Here is a 12795-nt window from a genome sequence, read left to right as displayed (position 1 = left end):
AGGGGAGGTAGTACCGCTTATAAGCGGTACTACCGCTCACCCCAGCGGTACTACCGCTGGAGAAGCAGAACACGGGACCAAATGAGGCAGGGCAGAGCAGAGAACGGTGGCAGTAATGCAGTAGCGGTACTACCACCCGACCGGAGCGGTACTACCGCGCCTTACTGCTGTGCAACTACTGCTAAACCCGACACGAAAAGAGCAGACCCAAAATCGAGGCGGTAGTAGAGCGGTACTGGAGCGGTACTACCGCTTGACGCTACAAGCGGTACTACCCGTGCCACCGCGGTACTACCGCAGGGAGAAAAACAGAACTGCCATAACTTCTTCATATGAGCTCCGAATTGAGCAAACTCAAGCTTGTTTGAAACAAGACAACGAGTAGCATCAAAACAAAGATGAGAGAAACCTCCAACAGAGAAGAACCGGCAGAACATCCAACATCGAAAACATCATAGAAGATGCATGTGAACTCCGTTTTCGATGAACTCGAGCTTGTCAAGAAAATGACCATAAGCTCCAAATATCACAAGGAGAAGAACCAAACAAGAACCAATAAATATGATGCAAGGATGCAATGGATTGAGCTCTCTACGAATGATACAATCAAGTTACTCATCGAGAGCCCCCCCTTGATAGTACGGCAATCGATCCTAAAACCCGGTCTCCCAACTACCACCATGAGACCGGTAAAATAGAAAATCTATCAAGGGAAAACCATTGCCTTGCTCATGGTCCACTTGAGCTGGATGAAGACGATCCTGACTCCCTCAAGCTGGACCACCTTTCTTGAATGCGTTGGCTCGGTAAAGACTAGTAGATTGCTCCCCCATACTCCACTATGGGTGAGCCACTCTTCGACACATCTTCGCAAGTCCATTGCCACCACAATGGATGACAAGCTTCAAGCATATGATCTCTTTGTGATGATCCTACTTGAACTTGCACACCGCAACCTAACCCCACAAAGAACTCTCACGAAGACCATGGGTTAGTACACAAAGCGTAATTGACAATGCTTACCATACCATGGGATCGCTTGATCCCTCTCGGTGCATCTACTATGCTTTGTGTGTTGATCAACTTGATTCACTCTTTGACTTAGTCTTGATCAACCTTGAATCTTTCCAACTCTCTTCATTTGGATGATGGCTTGAAGGTAAACATGAATGATCACACACTCTTCTTCTTCAAGACATGCTTGCTATAAGCTCAACACTCATATGACCAATCTTTGGATAATTCCTTAATAGCACCTTGGTCATCACAAACTCTCCTTGAGACCGACAAGTGGACTCCAAGAAAAGCCTATGGACAAACCCTTCAAATATAACTCAACGCAACCATTAGTCCATAGAGATTGTCATCAATTACCAAAACCACACATGGGGGCACCACATGTCCTTTCACTTGAGCCGGAGAAGGTGTCGTCGGAGTGTCGACTTGAGCGGCTTCGTCTTGAGTATGAAGAAGTAGAAGGAGGACGGTTCACCAATAAGGCGCGGATTTCGTCCATCCTTTGCATCATTCTCTTGCTTGTGAGCGTCGAGATTGTTGTCGAAGTAGTCCTTGGTACGTTGCTCGGAGAGTCGCAAGTCGGTGGCGAGGTTGTCGATACGGTCGGTCATAGCTTGTTGCTCTTGATGCAACACTCGTTGTGCACCAAAGAGGTGGCTCTTGGTGACGTATGACATGTCGTCGTCTTGCTCGATGAAGAGTGGGTTGGTAGAAGTACTTCGCCTATCCATCATTCCAAGCAAAAATGTGAGTGGTAGAAGGAGAAGAACTTATACCAATTGTACCTTGACCGATGTTGAAGATGAATCAAGTGCACTCAAATGCAGACAATGAAATAGCACTATTGGTACCAATTCTTGTTGGTTCTCACACCTACACAAGTAAAAGCTTATGGTGGAGCTTGGTTAGGATGGTGGCACAAAATTTGATGCAATTGTAAGTGAGCTTCAATAATGTTGGAAAAGATTCACAAATTTGCAAATGCAACAAGTAGACCAAGCAAGTAGTGGTACACAGAAACACACACGCAAATAGATAAGTGGGATTGTGCAAACCAATAGTGAGCCAAAATGTGGAATCCACGAAAATGCTCTTGTTGCACAATACACGAGAGACGCTAGCACGATTGCACAATAGGCGGATACAGAACTTGTGCACAACCTACTAGGCAAAAATGCAACGACCTCTATCCCAAGTATGCTATATGTATGGTATTTCGGTGATATGATCCAAGATGATCGGATATGACAATCTTAATGTAGTATGATGCTATGGTTCTTGCTTATAAGCTCTTTGCTTATCTTTCCTCTTTGCTTAAAAGCTTGGTTGGCTCTTTCACTTGTGAGCTCTTTTCTCATGAAAAACTTCACGAACCAAGATAGCAATTGTGTATGCTATGACAACTTTGTGACACAAAAGTTGATGCCAAGATATGCACCACGATGGTATGGTATGTATTCTATGAAGTATGATCACTAATGTGCACAAGTCATGTTGCCGGCAATACTCAATGGCTAGTCTCGATGGGTAAGTTACACAAAAGTAAGGCCATGTGGGTATCAATGCAATTGCAAGGTATGACAAAGATGTCGTCGAAGTTACCGTCCTTGGCGATGATGAGTAGTCGATGGAGATGAGCAGTGGTGATGGTGACGTCGAACCGTACCTATATAGCCGAAACACAATAGGACACGGGAACCACAACCCAAAATTTCAAAGACTAAAACGTGTCAAAATCGTCATAGGAGGTAGCGGTGAGCGGTGGTGGTGCTTGTGGAAAGCGGTGGTGGTATGTGGAAGTAAGCGTGGGCACCGAGGCAAAATTAGGCGAAACTAGGCGGAAATGGGCGCGGGGGATGGAGTTGCTGCTGCCAGGCAGGGGTGGATGTAGAGGGTGGCCAGGGTGGGCCGCGGCCCACCCTGGGATTTTGAATTTGCTTATATATCTATATATCTAATTGGGCCAGAGAGAAAAATGTGGCCCACTAATGTATCCAGGGACGAACAGAGCCACAACATGTCCAATGTGCACATCGAGCACGACCAGAACCCTCGTCCCCTCAAAAAAATGTGCACATCGAGCATGACCAGAACCCTTGTCCCCTCGCACAGCAGCTCCTCTTTTGTTTTAAAAAAAGTAGCTCCTCTGCCCGACCCTGACACCCAGCCGGGCAGCCGCCTCGCCATCGCGGCGTCGCCGGCCGGAGACAGGAGCCCAGCCGCCCAGGAGGCTCCCGCCTGGCCGTCTCCCCTTCCCGACTTACCACCCAGCCGCCCGCCCGGTCCGGCCACGCCCTGCCCTTTCCTGCGTGCGGTTGCGCTCCCGCTGTCCTGATGTCCCGCCTCGGTGCCTCTCCTTCCCGGCTTCCTGTCGGTCCGGCCACCCCCCTACAAAGCCCCAGCATGGCCGCCCCCTGGTTACAAGTGATGACCGATTAGGGATCTCAAATGCCTCGATTTCATACTTAGGTTTGCTTTTTTGCCCCAATTTTCTATACATGAACACATACATAATTTTGTGTACTTTGCTTAAATTGTTCTATATGCAGAAATGATGCAAATTTATAGTTGGCTTGAATGAAGCCAGAGAGGCTTGAATTCTGCCTCAGTTACTTTCATTATCGTTGGCTTGAATGAAGCCAACTATTATATCTGCCTCGGTTACTTACTGACTTTCATTTTGCATATAATGCCTCAATTTACTTGTGTATTGATAGAACGTAATTTTTATTACAGAATTGTTGAAGAATGAAGAGAGTCGGAGAATTTTTTTCTTCTCTTTTCCAGAAAGAAGCTATTAAGATAGGGAAGAAGAAGAAAGCGGAGAATATGCCGGATGTGGTCGAAGAGCAAACCGGAGAACTTTTGTGTATGCCGGTTGTGATTGAAGTGCAAACTCAAGAACCAACAACGTAGGCTAGAATTGATCAATGCAAAGGATGGCCAGAAACATAGTCTTTTTGGACTTCTCAAGGTATGTATGGTCCATGTAGGATTTACTATGTAGCCTTCTTTATGAAAAACTGAGATTTAATTGGGAAGTTCAGTGTGTTCGTAAGACTATATTGATATGTTTCTTTGTGATATTGATAATTAATTAGAATGTTAACATCTCATATTGCTTATAAAAAAGGGGTGGACCACCCAGGTGTCAAATGCTAGCTCCACCACTGCTGTCAGGGGCCGGATGTCCGGGCCAGTGGCCGGATGTCCGGACGCCGGATGTCTGGTGGACACGGGCGGATGTCCGGGCTCCTAGATCGGGGACGAACACTATGAACTCCACGGGAAAAAGGGCAACTCCGGTGCAAAATTCGGATGAATTGGTGGATGGAAATCGCAGGAGAGATGGGGAAAAGCTAGATCCACTCGATGCAAAGCAGATCCGTGGATCAAATCCAACAAAACTTCATCACACCAATTACTCACAAAAAAAATTGGGGCTATTTTTTGGTGGGGAATTTTCGGATTTAGGACGAAAACAACAAAATCAAGCTAGAAAACACGGGGTAGGGGCTCCAAAAACGTGATCAACGTGGCTCATGATACCAAGGTGATGTACGGCGGAACCCTAGGGGCCAATCTTTCACGTTTGGAGAGGATCGCTACGGGGAACACGAAGAACGCGTGGAAGAACACGAGGGAAATCACGAGGGGAAAACAAGAGAAACACTCAACCGACACGAAATTGATCACACAAGTGCTAGATCATCGAGGCACAAAGTAACACGAGATCCAAAGTCAACAAGGGACGATACAAGAGTAATCGTTCTTCTCCGTGAGGAGGTCTCTTGATTGTCTTCTCCGGATGGAGGCCTTGAATCCGGATGGATCTTCTCCGAAGAGGTGCATTCCCTCACGAGGAGTAGATCCGGTACGGATGAGCAATGCTCTATCTCAAATGAGCTATCACAATGCTAACCTTAAAACTTAGGTGGAGATGGAGTATATATAGTCTAGGGGCGAAGGGGGTACGCGGGCCACGACCCTTACACTGTTCACAGACAGGGAATGCCGGATGTCCGGGTGACGGGCCGGATGTCCGGGCCACTACAACAAATATGTCAACTAGTGACCTTCTGTCAGTGACCCTGGAAGAATTGGTCATAGATCTATGACCATTTCAGACCAATTGGTCAAAAGCTGTTCGGGGGGCTCCAAACCCTAAATAATAACGACCATTTTGGTCAGAAGGTCGTAATGTCCTTACACGAAATGGTCATAAAGCAGATAGCATAGGTCCGCTGCCATATTTCTAGCTGATCATGACCAATATAGATGGTCATAACCTTGTAAATTGTGGTGGCTTGCTATGACTAGGCGTCACCTCATCAGTTTTGCCTATGTGTCATGTCCATGTGGCAGTTTTTGCCCTAGGTTGTGAAGCAACCTATATTTCTGTCATTCCCAAAATTCCCAAAAAAATCTCATAAATTATTTGGGTCATATCTTCGTCAAATATGTAAAAAAAACCTCCTTGCATAGTTCAAAAATAATTCAAAAATATTCATTTTCCTATTTTGTTCAGAAAAACACTTTGTGAAGGAAGTACCACTTTGGCATGTCCAAATGGTATCCATTTTCTACAATGCCTTCCTCTACCCAAATAACCATCCTCCACCAAATGCCAGCTCAATTCATTCATTATTTTGAGCCCGGCTTCAACATTCGTATTTATGTCCAGTGTGGTACTTTGCAAAGCAAGTGCCACCTAGGCTCCTCCTTTTGAGCTGGAAGTTTGTGAAGACAGTCTTCTTAGTAATTGATCATCCCCAGCAAAAACTCACACCCATTAGCCATGTGCATTTCCCGTACCGCTAATCAAACACTTGGCTGCTTATTCATGTTTGAGCATCGATCGGTCTCCTCGTGAGAATCTTATGTTGTGATTTTCTTCCTAGCACCTACCTGGGGAGTGCCCAACCCACTAGACATGCCTAGGCAGCCCAAAACACATGGCAACGCCACGGTCATGCGGTGACCATGCGGCGGGCATGCGAGTCTACGCGCTCTAGAGTTGGGGCCCTCAGCCACCGTCCAAACCTCGACGTATCGCCACCAAACCATGTATTTATGATTTAATAGGTACTTATGTAACTAGAAATTATTTTTGGAAAAAATAAATAGCAAACTATAAGGCAGCCGCAGTTCAAATTTGACCCGCTTCCAACTGAATCGGCGGGAATTTGTCTTTTTCACCAGAGGTGGATCAAAACTTTTGACACCCAACAATTTTGTCAATTGTGCATTAAATATGGCCTAGTATTTTATAAAATTGATTTGGTCCAATTTTGCAAAAAATATATGGTAGGTCCTTCATAAAAAAACTCATTTCACGCACTCGGAAAATGGAAAATGAATTTTCTGTGCAAAGAAAATGAAAACTTCCTTAGGAAACATTGGTTGCCATTCCAAGATGCACCCTTGTGCACAATATGAGATTATTTGAACAAACTATGACATGAATGTGGCCATAAGATTGATCATTTGGCTTGAAAGCCATGAATCTTCACGCATGATAGCTCATTTCTGAGAACACTTTTTAAAAATAATTTCCGTATTACAAGTTTATTATTTTTCCTGGAAACTTGGTCACATACAATGACACAATGCGAAGGTTTTCCAATTTTTTGAGTTTTTTTTGAATTTTTTATGCCCGTTTCAAAATGCGGTCAAAACAGCGGGCTTGACCGTTCCTAGCTAGTGGTTGAATCTTGAAAAAATTGTATTTCTCTGATTAAATAGATACTTATGTACCTATAAATGATTTTTGAAAAAAATTAAGAGCAAACTATGAGGCAGCCGCAGTTCAAATTTGACCCGCTTCCAGCTGAATCGGCAGAAATTTGTCTTTTTCATGAAAGGTGAATAAAAGCTTTTGAAACGCAACCATTTGGTCAATTGTGCATTAAATATGTCCTAGTATTTTAGAAAAGTTATTTGGTACAATTTTGCAACAAATATTTGGTAGGTCCTTCACAAAAAAACTCATTTTGGGCACTCAAAAAATGTAAAATGAATTTTTTGTCCAAAGAAAATGAAAACTTCCTTAGGCAACATTGTTTGTCATTCCAATGTGCACTGTTGTGCACAATATGATATCATTTGAACAAACTATGTCATAAATGTGGCCATAAGATTGATCATTTGGCTTGAAAGCCATGAATCTTCACATTCGATAGCTCGTTTCCATGAACACTTTTTAAAAATAATTACCGTATTACAAGTTTATAATTTTTCCTGGTAACTTGGTCACATATAATGATGCAATGCGAAGGTTTTCCAATTTTTAATTTTTTTTAATTTTTTATGCTCGTTTCAAAATGCGGTCAAAACGGCGGGAATGACCATTCCTAGCTAGTCGTTGAATCTTGGAATTTTTTTGGTGTTTCTCTGATTAAATAGATACTTATGTACCTAGAAATGATTTTTGGAAAAAATAAAGAGCAAACTACGAGGTAGCTACAGTTCAAATTTGACCCGCTTCCAACTGAATCGGCAGAAATTTGTCTTTTTCACCAGAGGTGGATCAAAACTTTTGACACCCAACCATTTGGTCAATTGTGCATTAAATATGCCCTATTATTTTAGAAAATTGATTTGGTCCAATTTTCCAACAAATATATTGTAGGTCCTTCAAAAAAACTCATTTTGGGCACTCGGAAAATGATGAAAAATAGCTAGAAATATCGGAAATGCATACAAATTGGTCCTCATCCATAAAATGCGATCTAACTCTAGTGAAAATTTGTGTGGTGCCCTTTTGCAAAATATTTCTGATGACTGCTTCACAAAATCCCTCTATTTTTAGTACTTGGAAACTATTTTATATCACTGTTTTTTTAAACCAATCACAACTCTTCCCACGGATTGATGACATGGCGGCCATCCATCCATCCATCCATCTCTCCATCCCACATCCATCCATCCATCTATCTGCAGAAAAAGAAAAAAAATGAAAAAGAGATACCCCCACCCGCTACCCAAACCCTAGATCAGATCCCATCGACCCCTTCCCCCATCGCACCCCTCCTCCCTCGCCCCCATCTCCTCGCCGCCGCCGCCACCTCCCGATCCAGTCCTCTCCCCTCTGTTCCCACCCACCGCCGACATCGCCATCCTCCTCACCACCGCAGCCGACCTCGTCCCTCCCTCTCCTCACCATCTCTCCCCACCCTATGCCCCAGATCGAGTCAAGCAGGTCGGCTGACGCGCTAGGGTTCCGTCCCTCCACCCCTTGCCGACGTCGAGAAGGAGACACCGCGTCGGGCGGAGGCAATGGTGACGACAACGGCGACATGCCTGCTGATGGTCTGGGCGCTGGTTGCCGCCGGTCTGTTCGGCACGGGCCTCACCCGGGCATCCGTGGCCCCGCCCGCGGTGGGTAAGGAGCAGGCGAGTTTGACTACTTCGCGCTGGCGCCGCAGTGGCCGGCCACCATCTGCTCCTCCACCTGCCACGGCTACGCCGTCAACGGCTGCTGCCGGAACGAGCTCCGCCTCCTATTCTCCTCTCTCCCCACCATGGCCTCATCGCGCGTGCAGGGGCTCTCGTTCGGGTCAGATGGGGTGGGGTTTCTGTCGCTCTGGAGATTTGATTCGATTTGATTCTCCCCTCCTGCGGACATGTGCTCACACTGTTTGTCCTCTGTGTTCCTCGTTGCAGGTCGGAGGCACTCCACACTTTCATGATCTGTAAGTGTACGGTGAACATCATGCTTAATTTTGTGTTTTCTCGGTTCCTGGTCTATGTGAATTCCTGACTGGTGTGGTTGGATTTCTGCTGATGGAACAGACGGGCTGTGGCCGGACTACAATGACAGGGACCTGGCCGTCGTGCTGCCGCCACACCAGCTTCGACATGGACAAGGTGCTAGCCGCAGAGACCTTAGTTCAATTTTTGTTTTCCCGATTCCAGTGTCGGATGAGCGCCTGCTTTAGTAACTGGATGTTGTGAGGATGTATGCAACGATGGCTGCTTGTTGACAAGCAGTAGTTGCCGCGTGATTTTCCCAGTGCGTGTACTTCACACGTGGAAGGTATTTTGCCTGGTAGGTGTTTGTGATAATGCTTGCAGGGGCAATTCCAAATATGTAATAGGTGCCCACTACCAAATGATCGATCATGATGGCTAGATGGGGCTGCTAATGGCAGCAGGTAGCATGGCTTGGTTAGTTAACTACCAACTGACAGTACAGGTACTCTAGTCAATGCGTCTTCTCCTCTGTTTTGGTATACTATTGCTGACAGTACAACTGTACGTAGTGCCATTATCACCTGGCGATTAGTCTAAACCTCAGTTGATTTGGACACCGGTGAAAAGCATGGCTGGAAGCAGCCGCTGGCTCTACTGAAAATGCCGTGATGGTGAAATAAGACCGGGCTTTGTTTTTTTGCTGCTCTGTTTAATGGGTGTTGTTCAACAATCTTATTTGCTCTTCTTTGCATGTACAGATATCATTGACATTTGCACTGAATGCGTGGTATGTACGCATGATTGAGCACGCAAGTGGCGATTACTCTACGAAAATTTGGGCACTGATACGCGCATCAATAGTATACTTTCATACCAAGAACAACTTGCTGTCAGTGTACGACCTTGACCGGGTCCTTGCCGCGACTAGTTTTAACCTGCGCGGAATGTGGCAGACATTTTTACATCTGTCTGTCTACGGGCGTCGTTTTAGTACTACCTTATTAAGTCATCTACTGTCATGTGCCTGTGCAATATTTCCTCCTTATATCTTCCTCCTTATATCACCTTTAATCCAAGGCAAAATCTGGACCAGCGAGTACCTATTGCACTAATGGGTGATTAGTACGCTGGCAAAGATATTTGGAAATAGGAATTCTAAAGCGCATACTATTCGGAGCAGAACAATAATTTCCTTAATGAAGTAGGTGACTGTAATTTGTCTAATAACCACGCAGGCTACTTTAATTAATGTTTCCACTTTTCTTCGATTAAATGGTTTAGTTTTGATTAATAACTCATTGGATTTTAAATATGGTAGTAAGAAGTTGCAACAGCGCTATGTGGCGTTTGCACAAATTCCTTGATTTTCTATCATAGCAGGTGCTAGGACGACTTGTCAAACAAGAGCTTAGTTTACATAGAAGTATACTCAGTTATATGAGATACTTGGTTAGCATAGTAAACCAAACCATGTTACTGATATTTTTTTTGTTCCTTCTCAGGACTGCTCCCGTGTGGTGGCCTCCTTGAGACTTGACACTTAGCAGCAGAATCTAATTAATTATACTGATTTTTTTGTTCTTCCAGAATCTTGGCACTTTGCTTGTCTATGGATCATCTTCCACTTGAGAGCTGGCAGGAGGTCACTATTCCGTTGCAGCCTCATCACTTACCTCTAGTTTTGAATTTGTGTGATAAATGCTTCTGAATTCCAATGACAAGTGCTACTGAAAATTTTATGTTGTTGTTTCTTTAATGCGCATGTTCATGAATAATCGCTTCAATTATTTGTTCTTATGAAAACTTCAGTATGCAAGTACCTATTCCTGGTACAACAAGTACCAGTTCTTGAGCATTTGCACAGTTTTCCTCCAAAGTATTCTGCATAGAGCTCTAACTAACATTTTGAGACCTTATAGGTTTCACAAACAAAATATGCACTATCGAGACACTTGGGTATATAAACAAGTAGTAGTAGGAGTTCTACTGGACAACTAGTTATTTTGTATCTTTTCTTGTTCAAGTATTTCTTGAGTATCTGTTAACAAAACAACCATATTAGTCCTCTAATTCAACTTAGTTCAATACATACTATTTGCTGATCTTCCACTATATGCATGACTTGTCCTGTTTTCTTGCCATCTTCCACTTCACATTGCTTCATGACTTTGTAGATCTATTTGTATACGCCTCTACGATGTTGATTTATTTTGCTTTGTTTGCAATTTCCAACTATGCGGATCTGCTGCAACTTGCAAGATTTATATTATTTCTGTTCTTGTCTTGTTTCCTTCTTGATTTGTTCATATATGCATGACTTGTCCTGTTTTCTTGCTATCTTCAACTATTCAGATGTAGATCTTTGTGAAGACTCTCACCGGGAAGACCATCACACTTGAGGTCGAGTCCTCCGACAGAATTGACAATGTCAAGGCAAAGATCCAGGACAAGGAGTGGCCCGTCCGCTGGTGCTGCTGATCTTGCTTCGACGAACATGCTGCCTCTTCAACATCGGCCACATGACAGCCATGGTGAGCTCTTTGCTGATCCTTCTTGTTCTCCGCTCTGCTTTCAACTGAACTTATTTCAGTTGGCAACTGTATACTGAATTCAAGAGTATGGGTGCTTGCTTGTGAATAGTGATGTTGTTCCCATTAGATTACATTAGGTTAATTACAGCCACAAGTATAGTAGCTTCTGTCCAAGTGCTCTTCATCTTTTGTGTCATCTGCAAGGCAATCAAGTTAATTAGATGTTGCTCTTTTCATGTTTTGCTTCATACATACATGCATATGTGATCATGGGGTGCTATATATAGAAATATTAGGGGATGCTATAGAAGAGTGTGCTAACAAAATTTGAATCACTATGATTCTACTACTGAAAATACTCTTGAGTACTACTGCCATGTGCCGACGAGACAAATTCTAAATTGTGACCATCATCTAGCTAGCATCTATATTTATGCAGTAATAAAATGAAAATGAACAAAATAACTATGTTGTATCGTTTGGCTTGTTAATTTCCCTTGGAAGAAAAGGATCTCTTAGTTGTGCAGTACTTGGTTTTTGGATGATTTTTCTGTTTGGAAACAAGCATTAGTCAATAGCTGTATGTATAGTCACTAACACTTGGACTTGCCAGAACATTCATGCAGGCTGCTGGTGGACGTGGTGGTGATCCCCCTGTTGAAGGAGACGAGGTGGCGCGCCTCCTGTGAGGTAGAGGATGTGAGCTGAGCTGCTGTCTGGTTGAGGAAGAAAGTCGCTGTCTTTACTGGCAAAACAAACTGCTGCGGCAGCCATGCTTGTGAGCTTATGATGTGCCTCTAGTTTAGTTTGTCGGTTTCTGTGAACCGTTCTCTGTGATGTATGATGTATTGCTGCTGTTAGCTGTAAATGTGATGTATGATGAGTTGACTTGATGGTTCGTTTGAGGTTGTCTTGTGAAGGTTATTGTTAGTTAACATGAGTTAAACTAATACTTACACTTGCTGCTATTAGCTGTTAACATGAGTTGACTTGATGGTTCATTTGAGGCTGTCTTGTGAAGGTTACTTCTAGTTAACATGAGTTAAACTATTATATGATTGGGACCCATTTGACTAGTGGACCCATTTAAAAAAAGGAAAATAAAATTGTTTGGACAAAATGGCCATGGCCCAACAATAAAAAAAATGTTGTAATGTTGGGCTAGGCCCATGAAATTGACTAAAAATTGACAGAAAATAATAATAATAAATGGGCTGAATTAATGGGCTCGGCCCATATAGGCACCTACTCGGACCGGGTTGAATGTTATCAATGACCTTTTCAGTAGGTCACAATTTTGCCACGTCAGATTGCCACGTCGGATCCGACGTGGCCTGGGCAGACAGCCAGTGACCAAAACAAAAGGTCATGGGTTCAACGACCTTCTGTTTTGGTCGTAAACGTCTACGACCTTCTTAGAGAGAAGGTCATTAATTTTAGTTTACGACTGCCAGCTTTTGACCTTCTGTTTTTGGTCACAAAAAGGTCGCAAATGAAAATCAATGACCTTTCGGTGACCAATAGTCAAGGTCACAACTTGACATATTTCTTG

General features: G+C 43.8%; 1 protein-coding gene across 4 annotated transcripts; it reads left to right on the top strand.

The window, feature by feature from the left end:
• Positions 1–8005: 8005 nt before the first annotated feature.
• LOC119274882 lies at positions 8006–12209 on the top strand. Of its 4 annotated transcripts, XM_037555627.1 has the most exons (6): positions 8006–8585; positions 8683–8711; positions 8812–8886; positions 10300–10354; positions 11065–11243; positions 11857–12209. In XM_037555627.1, the coding sequence occupies exons 1-5, from the start codon at positions 8296–8298 to the stop codon at positions 11078–11080; spliced, it is 465 nt and encodes a 154-aa protein (XP_037411524.1). In that variant the 5' UTR covers positions 8006–8295; the 3' UTR covers positions 11081–11243; positions 11857–12209. The 4 variants fall into 4 exon arrangements, with proteins under 4 accessions (XP_037411524.1, XP_037411522.1, XP_037411525.1 ...); XM_037555625.1 differs by having other exon boundaries at positions 10300–11243; XM_037555628.1 differs by lacking the exon at positions 10300–10354 and having other exon boundaries at positions 8007–8585.
• The last annotated feature ends 586 nt before the right edge of the window (positions 12210–12795 follow it).

The sequence above is a fragment of the Triticum dicoccoides genome, chromosome 3B, assembly GCF_002162155.2.
Source record: "Triticum dicoccoides isolate Atlit2015 ecotype Zavitan chromosome 3B, WEW_v2.0, whole genome shotgun sequence".
NCBI lineage: Eukaryota > Viridiplantae > Streptophyta > Magnoliopsida > Poales > Poaceae > Triticum > Triticum dicoccoides.
The sequence above is the reverse complement of the archived record's forward strand: the minus strand, read 5'-3'. Positions and strand labels throughout refer to the sequence as shown.

Bases quoted from the DNA above. Each gene is read 5' to 3' on its own strand.
- LOC119274882 (XM_037555625.1), top strand. From the start codon at position 8,296: ATGGTGACGACAACGGCGACATGCCTGCTGATGGTCTGGGCGCTGGTT. The intron at 8,586-8,682 runs GTGGGGTTTCTG...TCCTCGTTGCAG, and splicing joins TCTCGTTCGGGTCAGATGGG to GTCGGAGGCACTCCACACTT. The intron at 8,887-10,299 runs GTGCTAGCCGCA...TTGTTCTTCCAG, and splicing joins CCAGCTTCGACATGGACAAG to AATCTTGGCACTTTGCTTGT.